This window comes from Physella acuta, unplaced genomic scaffold (assembly GCF_028476545.2).
Source record: "Physella acuta isolate Inbredline_101_S28 unplaced genomic scaffold, ASM2847654v3 ptg000374l, whole genome shotgun sequence".
Lineage (NCBI taxonomy): Eukaryota > Metazoa > Mollusca > Gastropoda > Physidae > Physella > Physella acuta.
The window spans coordinates 788329-811458 of NW_026731893.1; the positions used below are offsets into that span (position 1 = coordinate 788329).

The 23130-nt window shown below is 38.9% G+C and overlaps 1 protein-coding gene across 1 annotated transcript; it reads left to right on the plus strand.

Moving 5' to 3' along the window:
• Positions 1 to 8259: 8259 nt before the first annotated feature.
• On the plus strand, positions 8260 to 21951 carry LOC131941823 (uncharacterized). The gene is made up of 6 exons (XM_059301371.1): positions 8260 to 8359; positions 9977 to 10077; positions 15827 to 16032; positions 16666 to 16879; positions 20249 to 20302; positions 20565 to 21951. Exons 2-6 carry the CDS (start codon positions 10026 to 10028, stop codon positions 20627 to 20629), a joined length of 591 nt encoding a protein of 196 aa, XP_059157354.1. The 5' UTR covers positions 8260 to 8359; positions 9977 to 10025; the 3' UTR covers positions 20630 to 21951.
• Positions 21952 to 23130: the final 1179 nt, after the last annotated feature.

Consider the following 23130-nt stretch of genomic DNA (forward strand, 5'->3'; position numbering starts at 1 on the left):
CTGATGCCATTCTCTTCACTGCTAATGGATATTCTTGTGTATACAATTTGTCATTAGCTGTGTCACAGGAGCTGCTGAAAATATCTGTTTTCCCACACCGCTTTGGTTGCTTAAATGTGTATATGTTACGACCAAATCACAAATTGGCAAAACAATGTTTTTTTTAAATTAGGAACTTCGCCAGCCACTTTGCGAAATGACAAAGGAGCGTAAGCTAAAGTTGAATTAAATAAGTCCACCACACAGATCTCCTCACAGTCCATCACACTGTGCACTACACACTCCACCACACAGTCCAACACACACAGTCCGCCACACACACTCCACCAGACACTGTCCACCACACATAGTCCGCCACACACAGTCCACCACACACAGTCCACCACACAGTTCACCACACACAGTCCACCAAACACAGTCCACCACACAGTCCACCACACACAGTCCACCACACAGTCCACCACACAGTCCTCCACACACAGCCCACCAAACACAATCCACCACACACAATCCACCACACAGTCTACCACACAGTCCACCACACACTGTCCACCACACACAGCCCACCAAACACAATCCACCACACACAATCCACCACACAAAATCCACCACACTGTCCACCACACAGATCTCCTCACAGTCCATCACACTGTGCACTACACACTCCACCACACAGTCCAACACACACAGTCCGCCACACACACTCCACCAGACACTGTCCACCACACATAGTCCACCACACACAGTCCACCACACACAGTCCACCACACAGTTCACCACACACAGTCCACCAAACACAGTCCACCACACAGTCCACCACACACAGTCCACCACACAGTCCACCACACAGTCCACCACACACAGCCCACCAAACACAATCCACCACACACAATCCACCACACAGTCTACCACACAGTCCACCACACACTGACCACCACACACAGCCCACCAAACACAATCCACCACACACAATCCACCACACAAAATCCACCACACAGTCTACCACACAGTCCACCACACACTGTCCACCACACACAGCCCACCAAACACAATCCACCACACACAATCCACCACACACTGTCCACCACACACAGCCCACCAAACACAATCCACCACACACAATCCACCACACACTGTCCACCACACACAGCCCACCAAACACAATCCACCACAAACAATCCACCACACAAAATCCACCACACAGTCTACCACACAGTCTACCACACAGTCCACCACACACTGTCCACCACACACAGTCCACCAAACACAATCCACCAAACAAAATCCACCACACAGTCTACCACACAGTCCACCACACACATTCCACCACACACAATCCACCAAACACAATCCACCACACACAATCCACCAAACAAAATCCACCACACAGTCTACTACACAATCCACCACACAATGTCCACCACACATAGCCCACCAAACACAATCCACCACACACAATCCACCAAACAAAATCCACCACACAGTCTACTACACAGTCCACCACACACTGTCCACCACACACAGCCCACCAAACACAATCCACCACACACAATCCACCACACAGTCTACCACACAGTCCACCACACAGTCCACCACAAACAGTCCAAAAGTGAGTCTTTTGAAAACAGAGAGACAGGGAGACAGAGAGAGAGACAGACAGACAGACAGACAGACAGACAGACAGACAGACAGACAGACAGACAGACAGACAGACAGACAGACAGACAGACAGACAGACAGACAGACAGACGGAAAGATGGACAGACGGACAGACAGACAGACAGACAGACAGACAGACAGACAGTCAGACAGACAGACAGACAGACAGACAGACAGACAGACAGACAGACAGACAGACAGACAGACAGACAGACAGACAGACAGACAGACAGACAGACAGACAGACAGACAGACAGACAGACAGACAGACAGACAGACAGACAGACAGACAGACAGACAGACAGACAGACAGACAGACAGACAGACAGACAGACAGACAGACAGACAGACAGACAGACAGACAGACAGACAGACAGACAGACAGACAGACAGACAGACAGACAGACAGACAGACAGACAGACAGACAGACAGACAGACAGACAGACAGACAGACAGACAGACAGACAGACAGACAGACAGACAGACAGACAGACAGACAGACAGACAGACAGACAGACAGACAGACAGACAGACAGACAGACAGACAGACAGACAGACAGACAGACAGACAGACAGACAGACAGACAGACAGACAGACAGACAGACAGACAGACAGACAGACAGACAGACAGACAGACAGACAGACAGACAGACAGACAGACAGACAGACAGACAGACAGACAGACAGACAGACAGACAGACAGACAGACAGACAGACAGACAGACAGACAGACAGACAGACAGACAGACAGACAGACAGACAGACAGACAGACAGACAGACAGACGGAAAGATGGACAGACGGACAGACGGACAGACAACACTAACGTCAAGCGTAACAAGAGAAGGTTGCTTGATGAAACTCTATATAAATATACATCATTAAAATTATATAATTTTGGAGTATATTTCTATCAACAGAGGGTTTTGTTCCTATAATCACTCTTGGTCCTGAGTGTTCTCGAAGGACGTTTCAAAATGGATCGAATCAGTTGCGTTTTGGTAGGTATTTGATAGGCTACAAGTTGGTAGGTATTTGATGAATTTTCGGTTGATGAGTGATTCGATTGATGAATGAATCGGTTTCTGGCAATCGTTAAACAAATATAAGTAATACAAAATATTTGTTTTGTAAAATTATATTTTGCAATTAGATACGTTAATCTAATTAATAATTTAATTAGGAACTCAAAATGTCGTTATTTTGGTTAATAATTAATAAATTAAAAAACATGGAGTCGTGTAATTAATATTGAAAATTTTTCTTCATTACTTACGTCACACGTTCAATGTTAGATTCGTTTGAATCTAGAGATCGTAGTTAGAATCTAATTAATATTAATCTTAAGGTTGTCAGTTAAAGAGTTTTGTGTTTTTCTGTCCCTAGGCACTCCTAATATTGGCCTACCTCGTTACTTTCTGGTACATGATGTTTTATATATATATATATATATATATATATATATATATATATATATATATATATATATATATATATATATATATATATATATATATATATATATGTATATATATATACAGCTAATCATACAGCCACAAGTAGGGTGAGACCATTACAACTAAGCTTACAGCCACCAGTAGAGTGAGACCATTACAGCTAAACTTACAGCCACCAGTAGAGTGAGACCATTACAGCTAAACTTACAGCCACTAGTAGAGTGAGACCATTACAGCTAAACTTACAGCCACTAGTAGAGTGAGACCATTACAGCTAAACTTACAGCCACGAATAGGGTGAGACCATTACAGCTAAACTTACAGCCACCAGTAGAGTGAGACCATTACAGCTAAACTTACAGCCACTAGTAGAGTGAGACCATTACAGCTAAACTTACAGCCACCAGTAGAGTGAGACCATTACAGCTAAACTTACAGCCACTAGTAGAGTGAGACCATTACAGCTAAACTTACAGCCACTAGTAGAGTGAGACCATTACAGCTAAACTTACAGCCACGAATAGGGTGAGACCATTACAGCTAAACTTACAGCCACGAATAGGGTGAGACCATTACAGCTAAACTTACAGCCACGAGTAGGGTGAGACCATGACAGCTAAACTTACAGCCACGAGTAGGGTGAGACCATGACAGCTAAACTTACAGCCACGAGTAGGGTGAGACCATGACAGCTAAACTTACAGCCACGAGTAGGGTGAGACCTTGACAGCTAAACTTACAGCCACGAATAGGGTGAGACCTTGACAGCTAAACTTACAGCCACGAGTAGGGTGAGACCTTGACAGCTAAACTTACAGCCACGAATAGGGTGAGACCTTGACAGCTAAACTTACAGCCACGAATAAGGTGAGACCTTGACAGCTAAACTTACAGCCACGAATAGGGTGAGACCTTGACAGCTAAACTTACAGCCACGAATAGGGTGAGACCTTGACAGCTAAACTTACAGCCACGAATAGGGTGAGACCTTGACAGCTAAACTTACAGCCACGAATAGGGTGAGACCATGACAGCTAAACTTACAGCCACGAATAGGGTGAGACCTTGACAGCTAAACTTACAGCCACGAATAGGGTGAGACCTTGACAGCTAAACTTACAGCCACGAGTAGGGTGAGACCTTGACAGCTAAACTTACAGCCACGAATAGGGTGAGACCTTGACAGCTAAACTTACAGCCACGAGTAGGGTGAGAGCATTGCAGATAAACTTACAGCCACGAGTAGGGTGAGACCATGACAGCTAAACTTACAGCCACGAATAGGGTGAGACCTTGACAGCTAAACTTACAGCCACGAATAGGGTGAGACCATGACAGCTAAACTTACAGCCACGAGTAGGGTGAGACCATTGCAGCTAAACTTACAGCCACGAATAGGGTGAGACCTTGACAGCTAAACTTACAGCCACGAGTAGGGTGAGACCATGACAGCTAAACTTACAGCCACGAGTAGGGTGAGACCATTACAGCTAAACTTACAGCCACGAGTAGGGTGAGACCATTGCAGCTAAACTTACAGCCACGAATAGGGTGAGACCATTGCAGCTAAACTTACAGCCACGAATAGGGTGAGACCATTACAGCTAAACTTACAGCCACGAATAGGGTGAGACCATTACAGCTAAACTTACAGCCACGAGTAGAGTGAGACCATTACAGCTAAACTTACAGCCACGAGTAGGGTGAGACCTTGACAGCTAAACTTACAGCCACGAGTAGGGTGAGACCATGACAGCTAAACTTACAGCCACGAGTAGGGTGAGACCTTGACAGCTAAACTTACAGCCACGAATAGGGTGAGACCTTGACAGCTAAACTTACAGCCACGAGTAGAGTGAGACCATTACAGCTAAACTTACAGCCACGAGTAGGGTGAGACCTTGACAGCTAAACTTACAGCCACGAGTAGGGTGAGACCATGACAGCTAAACTTACAGCCACGAGTAGGGTGAGACCATTACAGCTAAACTTACAGCCACGAGTAGGGTGAGACCATTGCAGCTAAACGTACAGCCACGAGTAGGGTGAGACCATTACAGCTAAACTTACAGCCACGAGTAGGGTGAGACCATTACCGCTAAACTTACAACCACCAGTAGAGTGAGACCAATACCGCTAAACTTACAACCACCAGTAGAGTGAGACCAATACCGCTAAACTTACAACCACCAGTAGAGTGAGACCATTACAGCTAAAATTACAGCCACGAGTAGGGTTGAGACCATGGTTTTCGTCTCCCGCTCCTCAACAATGGCCTAGGCCAGGGATCGGCAACCTGCCGCTCGCGAGCCGCATGCGGCTCTTTTGATGTCAAGATGCGGCTCTCCAGTTCCATGCACACATATTTATAAATATTTTTTTATTTTTAAAACTTATTAAATATATTATAAAGAAAAACAACTTTAAATACGATAAAAACACTCATTAGAGTCTAGAGGGATTAAGTAAGGTAGAAAGTAAATAGACTGCTGAAATCCACTTGGGTACCAGGCCCAGCCACAAAGCTGTGGCCAGCACATTGGTGACAGTTCCATTCTTCCAACCGCCTAAGTGCCGATATTCTCGAATAACGTTAAATGGGGAATGTTGTTTTATTGCATTTCTCTATCGTTCAGTATGCATCAATTTGACCTGAGTGGCGTAGTTTTTAGTTTTCTACGGTTGAGCTGGGTACTGGACGGTGGGGTACGAGTTTACCATGGGCTCTTTAGGGTGGAAGATAAGCCCTGTGAGAACCGAAGGACAGAAGCGACCGATACAGTAATCAAACCGATACACAAGCCAGTTAGACGGAGTTGGCCTTGCTGAGGGCTACCTAGCTATAAGAGACACCTCCTAAGCTGGTGGTGTCGAAAAGAAAGAAAAGTAACAGATATTGGGTTCTAAATTGGATTGGGATAGTCCTACAGTTATATTGTTTAATTACTAATTATATTATAGCAGATCTAGCTAAAATACTTTAAATATGTTTTGTGCAAAATATTAGTATGTTTTTTAAGTATTAATTATTCTTTCATTTTTAAAGCTATTTATTTAAAATAAAAAATCAACTTTATATCTCTAATCCTAATCAAATACCATACTATTGATATAAAAATTTTAGTGGCTCTTTAAAAACTGGGAACTTTTTAAAATTGTAACTTTTGGCTCTTCCGGCTCAAAAGGTTGCTGACCCCTGGCCGAGGCGGGGGAAGCTGAAGATGCCGATAAACATCATGGGGAAGATCAAGGCGTAGTCCAAGAACAAGTCGCGCACCAGCAGGTGGTCAAGCTCGCTTGGCATGCGCTGCACGCGGACCTCCGGCAGCTTGTACGGTGCTTGCTGTTGCTGCTTCCTCCAGTAGTTGATGAAGATGCGGGTCAGCTTGTACGGTGGTTGTTGTTGCTGCTTCCTCCAGTAGTTGATGAAGATGCGGGTCAGCTGGTACGGTGGTTGTTGTTGCTGCTTCCTCCAGTAGTTGATGAAGATGCGGGTCAGCTGGTACGGTGCTTGTTGTTGCTGCTTCCTCCAGTAGTTGATGAAGATGCGGGTCAGCTGGTACAGTGGTTGCTGTTGCTGCTTCCTCCAGTAGTTGATGAAGATGCGGGTCAGCTGGTACGGTGCTTGCTGTTGCTGCTTCCTCCAGTAGTTGATGAAGATGCGGGTCAGCTGGTACGGTGCTTGCTGTTGCTGCTTCCTCCAGTAGTTGATGAAGATGCGGGTCAGCTGGTACGGTGCTTGCTGTTGCTGCTTCCTCCAGTAGTTGATGAAGATGCGGGTCAGCTGGTACGGTGGTTGTTGTTGCTGCTTCCTCCAGTAGTTGATGAAGATGCGGGTCAGCTGGTACGGTGGTTGCTGTTGCTGCTTCCTCCAGTAGTTGATGAAGATGCGGGTCAGCTGGTACGGTTCGTGCTGTTGCTGCTTCCTCCAGTAGTTGATGAAGATGCGGGTCAGCTGGTACGGTGGTTGCTGTTGCTGCTTCCTCCAGTAGTTGATGAAGATGCGGGTCAGCTGGTACGGTTCGTGCTGTTGCTGCTTCCTCCAGTAGTTGATGAAGATGCGGGTCAGCTGGTACGGTTCGTGCTGTTGCTGCTTCCTCCAGTAGTTGATGAAGATGCGGGTCAGCTGGTACGGTTCGTGCTGTTGCTGCTTCCTCCAGTAGTTGATGAAGATGCGGGTCAGCTGGTACGGTTCGTGCTGTTGCTGCTTCCTCCAGTAGTTGATGAAGATGCGGGTCAGCTGGTACGGTGCTTGTTGTTGCTGCTTCCTCCAGTAGTTGATGAAGATGCGGGTCAGCTGGTACGGTTCGTGCTGTTGCTGCTTCCTCCAGTAGTTGATGAAGATGCGGGTCAGCTGGTACGGTGGTTGTTGTTGCTGCTTCCTCCAGTAGTTGATGAAGATGCGGGTCAGCTGTGGTACTGCAGCTCAATCAGCGTATTTCTATTAATTTGATAATTTTTCTTTTTCCAGTCAATTTTTTTTTAAAATATAAAATTGTTTTAAATAATTCTGTAAGTTTATGTTACGTTCAGGTTGGTTTCAGATATACAACAACTCTTCGTGACTATGTTCACTACTTTTATTCCGTCAAAAATATATATATTCAAAAATAGCCCTCGTCCTAATCGCTAGCAACTAACCCCTGACAATCATTCACTCCAGCTTTTATACCGCATTCGACCTTAGGATAACAATACACAAACACACCGGGGTTAACAATATTCTAGGGTAAACTCAACTCACACACTCACTCTCCCCTAATTCTAGATCATTCTATCCTATTCTAATCTAACCTACAACTGACCCGTAACAGTTTATAATATGAGCAGTATAGACAATGCACTGCAAAAATGTTTAAATCTGAGGGTTGCTTATGATGTTGACATTTTGAGACAGTTCCTTTTCTTCATATGACAAAATCCAACGCTGGTTGTTACGCGAAAACAAAAGGGCTAGTAAGTAGGTCACCAACGAGTTCTATGGCTCATGCAGGTTTAATTGAGCCGTAGAACTGGTTGGTGACCTACTTACCAGCCCTAAAGCGTCCTTGTACAGAAACACTTTTTTCAAGCGACCTCCGGAAATTCCCGAAATCTCGAACCAAAAAGTTTTTTCATTGAACAAACCGCGCCAATGACTCGTATTTACTTGATCATGGTGCATGGCGCCCGATAAGCAAAACATCACAAATCAAGGATAAAAACATCATAATATTATATCGAAGAAGGAACAACTGGTTGGGTAAACTATTTAATTAGCCACGAATGCTGCATTCTTTAAAACTCAGTTGCTAAAATATTATAAACACATTAGGCTAAGGCTTTTAATCCATTGTAGAAATAATTCTCATTGGTTGTATAGAATAAATAAGCGTTATTCTTGATATCTCTATCTCCAGTACAATAAGGCTACACAATGAGTTGTATAGAATAAATAACCGTTATTCCCTAATTATTAAATCTATCAACACAAAAATACAAAAACTAATTAAACCCACACTTAAACTAAACCACTAATACAGCATCATTTAATCTTCAGACACTGCAAGTATATGACATAATCATTATATATTTAAAGCACAACTGTTAATCATCAGACAAGTTAATCACATCACTTAATCCTAACTTAATGCTAATCCATATATTATCATAACGGCATGTACATCATAGGCCAACCCAGAGGCGTAGCGAGAGGGGGGGGGGAGATGGTACATATGTCACCGGGCGCCAACCTTAGGGGGCGCCAAAATGGGTTAGAAAAACAAATTAACATCTCAATTTAGGTGCAAATTGAACGTTTGAGGAGAGGGGGAGGGGGGAGGGGGGTGCAACTTGAAAATTAAAAGGTTGCCCCCAAGGGAGGCGCTCAAATATAAAGTTTGTCCCCGGGCGCCGGGAAGGGTCGCTACGCCTCTGGGCCCACCATGCTAAAGGAATAAATCTGTAGGCCCACCATGCTAGAGGAATAATCTATAGGCCCACCATGCTAGAAGAATATATCTATAGGCCCACCATGCTATAGGAATAAATCTATTGGCCCACAATGCTAGGTGGATAAATCTATGGGCCCACCATGCTAGAGGGATAAATCTATAGGCCCACCATGCTAGAGTAATAAACCTATAGGCCTACTACGCTACAGGAATAAATCTATAGGCCCACCATGCTACAGGAATAAATATATAGGCCCACCATGCTAGAAGAATAAATCTATAGGCCCACCATGCTAGAGGAATAAATCTATAGGCCCACCATGCTAGAGGAATAAATATATAGGCTCACCATTCTAGGGGGATAAATCTATAGGCCCACCATGCTAGAGGAATAAATCTATAGGCCAACCATGCTAGAGGAATAAATCTATAGGCCCACCATGCTAGAGGAATAAATCTATAGGCCTACAATGCTAGAGGAATAAATCTATAGGCCAACCACGCTAGAGGATTAAATCTATAGACCCACCATGCTAGAGGGATAAATATATAGGCCCACCACGCTAGAGGAATAAATCTATAGACTCACCAGAAGGTGCTGGTAGAATTCCATCGATACTGACCATATAATAGATAACAAGTGACAATTATTAAGGTTTTAAATTTGACATAATTAACATAAAGAAATGTTCAAAAAAAATTGTCATACTCTAAAATCTAGAACTATGTCTATTCTCACTTAAAGACACTTCAACAGAATATCAGAATAGTTATAGGCCTACATCATCTCCTTCGAATCTGGGTTCGTGTCAGTAGAAAGTCCATAAGTCGGCCCAGCTCAGATGGCTACCTGACTGACGCCAGGGAATAATAATGGCGGCTGGACATAGTGCTGACCAAATGAAAACTTAAATTCTTTGCTACAGTTTTTCTAGATTTTGGTGGGCGACAACTCTGGTTACCAGACGTGAACTCATGGAGAAAATGTTCAAGTTTGTTCTGCTCATCTGCCTTGGTTTTCTACCCAGTATGTGAGTTTCATGTAGTCAGATAGTGAATATGTGGGACAGATTTTATACTGTATGTATGTGTACTCAGATACTGAAAATGTAGGACAGATTTTATACTGTATTTAAGTGTAATCAGATACAGAAAATGTAGAACATATTTTATACTGTACGAGCCGACCCGCGGCGTATCACACGCCTCTATTTAGTTTAATTTTCTACTTCTTAGTAGTTCATAATTTGTGAATTCGACAGTACCAATACTGTCACTAATAATATTTGCTTTAAAACACTAAAACCCTCCTTTCCTCCATATATATATATAGATGTAAGTGTACTCAGATACAGAAAATGTAGGACAGATTTTATAATGTATGTAAGTGACTTTAATTCAGAAAAAAATATGGTGAGAATAAAAGGCTGATATCACAATTCATATAGGTGATGTTCTTTTTAAACTTAACCGAAATCTGACTGAAGCTCCAACGCTAAACTAGACAACGATTTAACTCCTAAAGTTAAACATAACAATATAACTACACGAAAGTTTAACATAACAATACTCCTACACTAATGTTAAACATAACAATATTCCTACACTAAAGTTTAAAAATATTCTTACACTAAAGTTAATCATAACAATATTCCTACACTAAAGTTAAACATAAAAATATTCCTACACTAAAGTTTAAAAATATTCCTACACAAAAGTTTAACATAACAATATTCCTACACTAAAGTTAAACATAAAAATATTCCTACACTAAAGTTAAACATAAAAATATTCCTACACTAAAGTTTAAAAATATTCCTACACAAAAGTTTAACATAAAAATATTCCTACACTAAAGTTAAACATAAAACTATTCCTACACAAAAGTTTAACATAAAAATATTCCTACAATAAAGTTTAAAAATATTCTTACACTAAAGTTTAACATAAAAATATTCCTACAATAAAGTTTAAAAATATTCCTACACTAAAGTTAAACATAACAATATTCCTACACTAAAGTTTAACATAAAATTATTCCTACAATAAAGTTAAACATAACACTATTCCTACACTAAAGTTAAACTTAGTAGTAGTCCAGGGCTTTCATGGCAGACCACTATCACAGCTTTTGCACGGAAGTCGCGGGCTGGTTTGACCTCTGAACCCCGAAGGATCTGACCGCTAGCCTCATAAACACAACAAGGACTATTATTCGACCACACAGGCGACACAATTACAGGGACGACGATACAGACAAATAGTAGCTTCCTTGAATGGGTATAGTGCAAACATGTAGAGGGGGGTAAAAACAGGCGTTGTCTGACTTGATGCATTTAGGTTCTGTCTGTTCTGTCTTTACTTGGACTATAATCTGTACCTTTGTCTACCGTTGGCGTTGAAATATCACTTTCTGTTTTTATTGCTAATTTCAGACACAACGCTGGCTTCCACCACTCGCATTCCAGGTTCGTAACGTTAAACTATTGTTCTTATAGCATCGTCAACACAAACATAACGTTTACGTTTCTTTGCTGGCAGGTACATCAATATGATCACACCTCTTCAATACTATGTGATCATCTATTGTGTGAACTCTTGCTCGACATGTTGCTAAATGGCAAACATAAATTCACCAGAAACTAATGTCCTAAAACCTTTCTGCGAGGTAACGAAAGAGGCGCTAGCTGAGTAATCACCACTAATACTGCTTTGTTTGATGCACGCTACGATTAACTTAGCTCCGCGATGACCGCTGTCGTTTAATTAAGCATTTGTCACTGATCGCTAAGGCGTGACCGACGCATAACTATTGACTTTAGATGTTAGTTGTATTGTCAATGGAGGGTGGATGTCTTTCCCTTAAGGCATGTCTCTGCCGTCAAAGTGGGCGGCCACCTTGATACGAAGGTGTGTCTTTATTGTTATTTCATCCTCTTTGATCTAGTTTTGTCCACCTGACGTGGTTGGATTGTCTCATGTTTGGCAAGCTCGCCTACGCTGTCTATCGAAAAAAAAATTCTTTAATCTTCGTATACTATATTACTAATACTAACTTTAAAATGTTTAGTGCAATATGACAAATTTATACGGCAAACATTTCTTACAATCTATAATATAAGCGGGCTGTGTCTGTCCTTCCTTCCTTCCTTCCTTCCTTCCTTCCTTCCGTCCGTCCGTCATCGCTATAGATTTTGGGACTATAAAAGTAAACTACGCACCATGCTGTGCTTTTCAGTGCACCGCAGTGTCTTATTATAAGTATTAGAGTAGGGTTTGTTTATATAGCGGCATAGAGCTATTTTATAATTTCCACTGTTTGTACAATTCTGCATAAAGTAAAGAGAATATTAAATACACGCACATTGCAAAATCTGCAAGACGGAATAATTGTTGGAATAATATAATTAGCAAAATGTGAATGCAAATTATGCAGACGTGTAAGAGTACATTATTGTTGGAATATTATAATTAGCATTGATTGATAAAAGGCTATTTTTTATTTATTTTATTCACTGAATGTAATGTTTACTACTTATACTTTTTAATCAACTATTAAGCACTATTTTAGACGCGTCATCACGTTCATTCGGTGCGCAATGGTTTTAGTTATGAAACTCTATTGTAAATTTTTAAAATTAAAAAAATGCGTGAATGGATAAAGTGAAATATTGTAGGTAAAACACGGATATTTTAAATACTGCCTATTATTTATACTGTTTACTAATTATTATTCTATCTTTCGGTTTGCGGACAAGCTAGGGGTTTTATAGGAGAGGCGTAGCGAGGGGGGGGTGCATATGTCCCCGGGTGCCAACCTTACGGGGCGCCAAAGTGGGTTGGAAAAAATTTGCGAGGGGGGGTGGTGGAAATCGAAAGTTTTAGGGCGGGGGGGGGGGGGCAGGGGTGCAAATCGAAAGTTTGAGGGGGGTGCAAATCACCGTAAAGGGCGCGATTTGGCGCTACGGGCTAGACTGTGAGCAATATGCCTTTATGATTGCATTTAAATTGTGTTTATGTTATGAGTGTTGTGTTTGTTTTTTCGTTTGTGTTTTTTTTTTTGCGTTCGTTTGTGTTGTGTTTAGTTTTGTCCTGTTCCCAAGTTGGTACATTTAAAAAAGATTTACCGTGGCGGAGCACGGGATGCAGCTAGTTACTATATAGGCATATAAACAATATTAACCATAGTAAAAAAAAAACATATGACAATCAATTAAAAAAAATTCAGATCAACTAAAATCATCAACTACATTATTAAAATTTAGGTGTGAGATATTTTGTCTGAGATATTTTGTCTGAGATCAATTGTCCTTGGTATCATTTGTCCAGATATATTTTGTCCTGGTATCTTTTGTCCTGAGATCATTTGTCCGTGAGATATTTTTTCTGAGATATTTTGTCTGAGATTATTTGTCCTGTCACCTCGCCATAATTCTAGCCCAGTCCTAAAAGTTAAACCTCGCCATAATTCTAGCCAGCCCTAAAAGTTAAACCTCGCCATAACTCTAGCCCAGTCCTAAAAGTTAAACCTCGCCATAATTCTAGCCCATTCCTAAAAGTTAAACCATGCCATAATTCTAGCCCATTCCTAAAAGTTTAACCTCGCCATAATTCTAGCCAGCCCTAAAAGTTAAACCTCGCCATAATTCTAGCCCAGCCCTAAAAGTTAAACCTCGCCATAATTCTAGCCCATTCCTAAAAGTTTATCCTTGCCATAATTCTAGCCCATTCCTAAAAGAAAAGTTAAACCTCGCCATAATTCTAGCCCAGCCCTAAAAGTTAAACCTCGCCATAATTCTAGCCCAGCCCTCAAAGTTAAACCCGTCCTTTATGTTTAACTTAGCCATAGTTGAGACGTTAGTTCTTAAATTAAATGATTCCAGTGCTAACTCTCTTCCCACAATACATGTTCGATATTATCTACGCAGAGGCGTAGCGACCCTTTTCGGCGCCCAGGAACAAAATTTCAATTTGGCGCCCCCCTCCCCCTATTTATATATTTTAAAAATTATAAAGCGAAACTGCAACTAAAATGACCTTTTAATTTTTTAAGCTCATTAAATGTGCTCATTAGGGTCAGCGCCCGGGGACATATGTACCCCCTCCATTGCTACGCTTCTGTATCTACGTCAGTTTGTCATAAAAGCAAGTTTTATTGGATGTTGTTTTATCCAAATGCCTTACTTAGCACGGTTCATTTGAACTGAGTATTTGATGTTGTTTTACCCAAATGCTGTAGCACTGTTCACTTGAACTAAGTATTTGATGTTGTTTTACCCAAATTCAATAGCACGGTTCACTTGAACTAAGTATTTGATGTTGTTTTACCCAAATGCCTTACTTAGCACGGTTCACTTGAACTGAGTATTTGATGTTGTTTTACCCAAATGCCGTACTTAGCACGGTTCACTTGAACTAAGTATTTGATGTTGTTTTACCCAAATTCAATAAAACTGTTTCACTTGAACTAAGTATTTGATGTTGTTTTACCCAAATACCGTACTTAGCACGGTTCACTTGAACTAAGTATTTGATGTTGTTTCATCCAAATGCTGTTGCACTGTTCACTTGAACTGAGTATTTGATGTTGTTTTATCCAGATGCCTTACTTAGCACGGTTCACTTGAACTAAGTATTTGATGTTGTTTTACCCAAATTCAATAGCACTGTTTCACTTGAACTAAGTATTTGATGTTGTTTTACCCAAATACAGTAGCACTGTTTCACTTGAACTAAGTATTTGATGTTGTTTTACCCAAATTCAATAGCACTGTTTCACTTGAACTAAGTAATTGAAGTTTTTTTTACCCAAATGCCGTACTTAGCACGGTTCACTTGAACTAAGTATTTGATGTTGTTTTACCCAAATACAGTAGCACTGTTTCACTTGAACTAAGTATTTGATGTTGTTTTACCCAAATTCAATAGCACTGTTTCACTTGAACTAAGTATTTGCTGTTGTTCTACCCAAATGCCGTACTTAGCACGGTTCACTTGAACTGAGTATTTGATGTTGTTTTACCCAAATGCCGTACTTAGCACGGTTCACTTGAACTAAGTATTTGATGTTGTTTTACCCAAATTCAATAGCACTGTTTCACTTGAACTAAGTATTTGATGTTGTTTTACCCAAATACCGTACTTAGCACGGTTCACTTGAACTAAGTATTTGATGTTGTTTCATCCAAATGCTGTTGCACTGTTTACTTGAACTGAGTATTTGATGTTGTTTTATCCAGATGCCTTACTTAGCACGGTTCACTTGAACTAAGTATTTGATGTTGTTTTACCCAAATTCAATAGCACTGTTTCACTTGAACTAAGTATTTGATGTTGTTTTACCCAAATACAGTAGCACTGTTTCACTTGAACTAAGTATTTGATGTTGTTTTACCCAAATTCAATAGCACTGTTTCACTTGAACTAAGTAATTGAAGTTTTTTTTACCCAAATGCCGTACTTAGCACGGTTCACTTGAACTGAGTATTTGATGTTGTTTTACCCAAAATGCCTTACTTAGCACGGTTCACTTGATCTAAGTATTTGATGTTTATTTACCCAAATGCTGTAGCAATGGTTCACTTGAACTAAGTATTTGATGTTGTTTTACCCAAATGCCTTACTTAGCACGGTTCACTTGATCTAAGTATTTGATGTTTATTTACCCAAATGCTGTAGCAATGGTTCACTTGAACTAAATATTTGATGTTGTTTTACCCAAATGCCGTACTTAGCACGGTTCACTTGAACTGAGTATTTGATGTTGTTTTACCCAGCTCCCATGCATAGCACTGGTTCCCTTGAAATGAGTATTTTAGGCTTTGAGAAAGAATGCAACAGCGACGCCATTTGCAAGATTACTGGCTATGTGTTTGGGACCTTTGAAGACAAAGCTGAACGCCCAGAGAGTGCGTGCACCCACGTCACTTTGTTTCAATGTGAATCAAGTGCGGACTGTAGCCAATCGTCATCCTGGCAAGAGGTGGGTAGACATTTGTGACATTTCTAGTTAGTGTGTTTGTGACATTTCTAGTTAGTGTGTTTGCGACATTTCTAATTGGCGTGTTTGTGACATTTCTAGTTTGCGTGTTTGTGATATTTCTAGTCAGTGTGTTTGTGACATTTCTAGTAAGTGTGTTTGTGACAATTCTAGTTAGTGTGTTTGTGACATTTCTAGTTAGTGTGTTTGTGACATTTCTAGTTTGCGTGTTTGTGACATTTCTAGTCAGTGTGTTTGTGACATTTCTAGTTGGCGTGTTTGTGACATTTCTAGTAAGTGTGTTTGTGACAATTCTAGTTAGTGTGTTTGTGATATTTCTAGTTAGTGTGTTTGTGACATTTCTAGTTAGTGTGTTTGTGACATTTCTAGTTAGTGTGTTTGTGATTTTTCTAGTTGGCGCGTTTGTGACATTTCTAGTTGGCGTATTTGTGACATGTCTAATTAGTGTGTTTGTGACATTTCTAGTTAGTGTGTTTAGCTAATGCTTTTTGCTCTCGAAAATTCTTCATGATCCCAAAGCTAAAAAAAAAAATGTCATGCGTATACTTTGCTCTCTATATGATCCAAAGACTATCCAAAATATACTTTATGTAAACACGCCCCTTGTCTCCACAGAAGTGCCAACTGTTCGCGTACCCATGCCAGATGAGCACCTGTGGGAACGGCTCACGTACAGAGCCGAAGTGCTACTGCTCCACCGGTCACCATATCAAGATCTGGTTCCCTGCCGTACCTACCCTAAACTTTCGCCTCACTGCCAAAATCATGGATAATGGTCAAGAGATCGGGCAAGTGGTTAGCAACGTCTTTGAGGCTCACGATCCTGATGGTATGGAACAGTTAGCATTGTCTTACGTATTACTTATAGTATAGCTTGGGTAAAACTAGGGGTTATGTATAGGGTTATAATAGTTATATTTAAATTGAAAGCAGTTTTTTTTAAATACTTAAGCATCAGGATCTGTTAAACGGAGCCAACTGCACAGAGGTCAGGAGTTTCAACTTGTTTCAATTGTCAGGTGTTTCTACTTGATTCAGTTGTCAGGAGTTTTTACTTGATTCAATTGTCAGGAGTTTCTACTTGATTCAATTCTCAGGAGTTTCTACTTGATTCAATTGTCAGGAGTTTCTACTTGATTCAATTGTCAGGATTTTCTACTTGTTTCAATTGTCATGATTTTCTACTTTATTCAATAGTCAGGAGTTTCTACTTGATTCAGTTGTGAGGAGTTTCTACTTGATTCAATAGTCAGGAGTTTCTACTTGATTCAATTGTCAGGAGTTTCTACTTGATTCAATAGTCAGGAGTTTCTACTTGATTCAATTGTCAGGAGTTTCTACTTGATTCAGTTGTCAGGAGTATTTCGTTTTGGTAAATTATTGTCAAAGGGTAACACAAACGAAATCACTTTGTTTCGCAGTTTAGCCGAGGCTACCTCGCTTTAAAAAATGTATGGTATTTGATAACACAATTGTCAATGTACAAGAACACATTAAAATTTAAATCACACTTTTTGACACTACATTTGAAAGTCAACTATGAATTCTATTATTGTTTCTCCAATAAGAAGTTATCCTTGCCACTCTTTTGATGTGTGTTTGTTACTAAAACAAATAACCCACATCGTTAACATAGGCGGACTAGAAGTTGCTATTGAAATCTTAATTTATTCAACGAAAAAAATGTTTATAATTTCCTTGACTACCAAATACTTGAAGCTAGCCGATCCCCAGGCAGGATGTGGGTAACATCATATTATCATCATCATCAGATAAACAAGGGGCGTAGCGAGGGGGGGGGGGGGCAGGGGGTGCGGACCGCACCGGGTGACACAATTTAGGGGGGGGGGGGTGACACCAAGGCAAAAAGTAGTAAAAATATATAGAGAAAAATGTGATGGGGGGGGGGGGGGTGCAAATCGAAAGTTTGAGGGGGGGTGCAAATCAAAAACTTGAGGGGGGGGGTGCAAATCGAAAGTTTGAGGGGGGGGGGTGCAAATCAAAAACTTGAAAGTTTGTCCCCGGGACGCCTCTGGGGGGGGGGGTGACACCATTAAGTGCCGCACCGAGTGACACCCGACCTCGCTACGCCACTGAGATAAACATCACATTAATATCATCATCAGCTAAGTTCGTTTGCCCAAATAACAAAAGGGGAAAAAACAGAAAAATACCGAAATTTGAAAAAAGGATGAGCCAATTGGATAGTCACATTTTATATTTGAACATTTCATAGAGTGTAGTTTTTATGCCATTCTCCAGGCTTGCTGCAAATATTATCGTAATCTTATTTGGTTTATAGTTACATAAAGTTTATCATTATTAATAAAACTAGAGGAGAAATATTCTTAATAGCAGTTAATTAATATACATTTTAATTTTAAACTCTAATTTAAAAAAAAAAATTTTTTATTGTTTCATAAATTACCTTTTTGAAAAGTCTGTTTGTGGTCAAGGGGAAACAAACATGAGACTATTATCTTTCGGAGTTCAGCAAATGTTACCTCTCTTAGAGAAAAATCAATGATATTAATATTACTATGTATTACTATATATCCATATTTATTAACATTACGATTTATTTACAGAACCATATTTAATATAATTAACAATTTTTATTCAATATAAAGTGGAGTTTAGATCAATCTTCTCTTTGCCTCTACATATTTATATGGATGTCAAGTAATATATAAGAACAATAAATATTTTAATGAAAGTAGACAGTGCCCGATGTATTCAGATAATTCCATATATCTTGTTGAGAAAGTTTTATAAATAGATGTTACCATATACAAGACATTGTGAGACTGAAAAGTCTCGTATCGTTTTTTAGATCATCCGTGACGTCAAGGGTAGCCTGCAGTTATAGTATGTGCTGATTACATTGGTTTTGTGCGCGCACACACACACATACACACACACACACACACACACACACATACACACACATACACCCACACACACGCACACACGCACGCACGCCCAAACACACCCACACCCACACACACCCACACATATATATAGTATATCATACATATATATATATATATATATATATATATATATATATATATATATATATATATATATATATATATATATATATATATATATATATGGTGACAGGAAAAATGATCTCAGGACAAATGATCTCAGACAAAATATCTTGTCCATGATATCATTTGTCCTGATATATTTTGTCCTGGTATCTTTTGTCCTTGAGATCATTTGTCCTTGAGATCATTTGTCCTGAGATCATTTGTCCTGAGATCATTTGTCATGGAACCATATATATATATATATATATATATATATATATGAAGAGTTGATTTTCAAAATGCAATATATCCAAAATTTGGGTTTCTAGAAAATCGAACTTTTCTCCTACACGAAGCCATTGTACAATTTGCTAAAACTGTTTGTCAATATAGGTTCATAACCCTCATATAAATAGGACTAGAATGGTTTTTGAAATGTACCTGCATAAAAAGATGCTTTTTTTTGGTCCCAAAATTTGCGTTTCGTTGCAAAATGAGGTATATCCAGCTTTTGTTAAGCTACAAAACGCTGTATATCCATTTTTTTTCTAATAATACATCTGATGTCCAATATTTTAGTTTATTATTTTATTAAGACCCACTTATATTCCCAGTGTTATCATCTCACTACAATTGTACCATGTTTTTCTGTTACTTTAAAGTGTTTTTAGTGAGTAATTTCGGTTATTTGAACAATTTTCAAAATGATGCAAGTCTCTAACGAGAGACTTTAATTTGAAGAGTACAGCTTGTCTTTAGGTTCATAACCCTCATATAAATAGGACTAGAATGGTTTTTGAAATGAAACTGCATAAAAAGATGCTTTTTTTTTTGTCCCAAAATTTGCGTTTCGTTGCAAAATGAGGTATATCCAGCTTTTGTTAAGCTACAAAATAGAAATAAAATGAAAATTTTGCGCCGTGAAGATTAAAATTAAGTTTTCCTAATAGTAACTGACTAGCTTTACAATATGGGCACGTTATCTCATTTTTTTCAAAAATGGCGCTTATCGCGTTTTGAAAATCAACTCTTCATATATATATATATATATATATATATATATATATATATATATATATATATATATATATATATATATATATATATATATATATATATATATATATATATATATATATATATGATGACTCTATCAACAGATCCTGAACATTCTCAAAGACAAAAACTCGATGGATCGAATCAGTTGCGTTTTGGTATGTCCACAACGATTTTCTTTAATTTATTTCCGGGTGGGGGAGGTAAGTTGGCTGACCTTGCTGTATACTGGCTAGGTAATTTAAATACAGAAATAAATGCAGTTTATTAGCATAAAGTAGATGCTATAGTAGGTACATGATTTTGTCGAACTAGTTTTTTTTTAATTTAAACTGGCTATTTTGTATTTTTATAATGATTTGTATTATATAGATTTAGTTTCAATATGGACTTGCAATAATTTGATCCTGTTTATTCCAGATTTGGAACTGGTTGTTGCTAGTGTACTAGTCGCCTCCTACCTGACCAAGCGAATCTGTACTTAAATGATCTGCAGTGGAGAAGATTCTCTAGCCGTCGATTGATTGGGGGAAACATTGCCATCGATCGTTTGATAATTCCATGAATCAGGAGCATCAAATGTTTTAAAGGTTCACCTTGGAACTCAGTGTTTAATGTAAATAGAAATAAATAATTGCATTTGTTACCTAAAAGGGGCTATGCCTTAGTGTTATGCTCAGTTGACGTCTTTCTGTTGGGAACTAGCCATAACACAATTAAACACAGAGTCCAACGTTCATTGATCACAATAAAATATAATCTTTTCAAGTACAACCGAGAAACACAGATAACCTTCAACTACAAAACACTCCTCCTTCTTAAGACAAACTCAGGTTACCCTCTGCTGACCATATCACACACTGCTTACACACGTCTTTCTCTCGCTGGCACACCACTTACAAAGGGGAGGCCACTCTCACACACACTTTATATAAACAAATACATCACACTTAGCTTGCAAGTTATTCTTTACTTAACTAGAAAAAAGTAGATATTATTTAAGCGCGAGAAAAGTTCGTTAGTTTTGTGTGATCCACCTTCATTGTTAGATTCGTTTCACTTCGCTAGTCCTTTCTTTCATCAAAAATAATCTAAACGTCTTGGTGTAAACAAAATTAATCTTAACGTCTTGTTTCTAAAACAAAATTGATCTAAACATCTTGGTCTAAACAAAATTAATCTAAACGTCTTGGTTTAAACAAAATTAGCCTAAAAGTTTTGTTTTTCTTATAACTGCGAACTAAAATCTTAGCGATTATTAGGTAGGCCTATGATTGATTTTACTTTGAGTTTAAGTGCTCCAATAAAGCGTCTTGATTTGTTTATGAACGTGTCATTTATTCCAATACAAAATTAAGGCATCGTACCATATGTATTTTCCTTTTTCCTGTGTATACACCTTGTTGTTCTTAAGGAAATTCCATCATGCACCTGTGTATACACCTGGTTGTTCTTAAGTAAATTCCATCATGCACCTGTGTATACACCTTGTTGTTCTTAAGTAAATTCCATGATGCATCTGTGTATACACCTGGTTGTTCTTAAGTAAATTTCACCACGCACCTGTGTATACACCTTGTTGTTCTTAAGTAAATTTCACCACGCACCTGTGTATACACCTTGTTGTTCTTAAGTAAATTCCATCATGCACCAGTGTATACACCTTGTTTGTTCTTAAGTAAATTCCATCATGCATCTGATTGTTTCTAAAATATCGGCCTTCCAATGGCGGAGGTCTTGAGATAATTTTAGCATCACTGTGTCTTACGATCATGTAATTTTAGCCAATAAAATGAATGGTGTCTGCTTTTCTTTGTTAACTTCCATTTACTTTTTTTATCAGTCTTCGTTTGTGGATGAAATTTGGTTAGTTCTGTTAGTTCAGACATCTCCTGGCTAAAGTCTTGCTTAGTATTTTTGGCTGTCTTTAATTTCTCATCATCATCATTTCACGTTTGTAGACAAGACATATAGTAGATAAAGTAGAGTTCGTCTATTTCAAAGAACTCGGCATCTGATGCTTGTCTTTGATTTCGTTTTGAAATTTTTTATGGTTTTTTTTTTCAGTGTTGTAAAATTTGATTTCATTTTGGAATTGAAGATTTGTTTTAAGATTACGTATTTAGATGTTTTTCATGTTGGGGGGCTGTTTTCCAATTGTGATCTTTGATTTCTTTATTATATTTGGAAGTTATATTCAAGATTTTTAACTTGATTTCTTTTTCCAAATTGTATTGGGTTTCCTTTTCAAAGATTGTAAAATTTTTTAAAAAATAAAATTAGTCAATCATTTTTTTTCAATATTTAGAAATGTATTAATTCTTTTTTATTTTAAATGATTATATTTTGTTAGATTACTGAATTTTTTTGTATAAAAATGTTTCAAGTTTTTTCACTTGTAATTGCATTAAATTTGATTCATCTTTTTGCTCATGCAAGCCACCCACATTTTATAAGAAAGAGGTAAAGTTTTAAAGATGTACACATTTTTTTAGTCAAGCAAAAATGGAAACAAAACAAGCACATCTTCTTCTTTGAAGTCAAAATTGTGGATAACATTCCCATGTTTTATAACGACGAGTAATGTTAAACATGATACAAATCATGGCAAGCTGTAGCAGTAATCGCTATTTCTTGCTAGATATATTATGTGAACATCTGTTAATTGAATGAAAATTTCCATTTCGGTAGACGTGTCTGATAGGCGGAGTCGATAGTTGCTAAGCCGAAAAGTCCCAAGTTCGAAACCCTGGGCAGATGAGGCTGGATAGTTGGGGGACAACAGCACATCTAGGAGAGACAACTCCAAATTAAAAACAAACAAATAACTGCTGCTTTGTAGTTTGTTCTTGGTCGGACAAAGGCTATGGAAGCAAACCCAAAACTAAAAGCAGGCTGAAATCGAAGTCAACGGTCTAGATTTCGCATTCATGTTGACACGTAATACTTCCTTGTCTTGAAGGGAATCCCGCACCACATTATAATT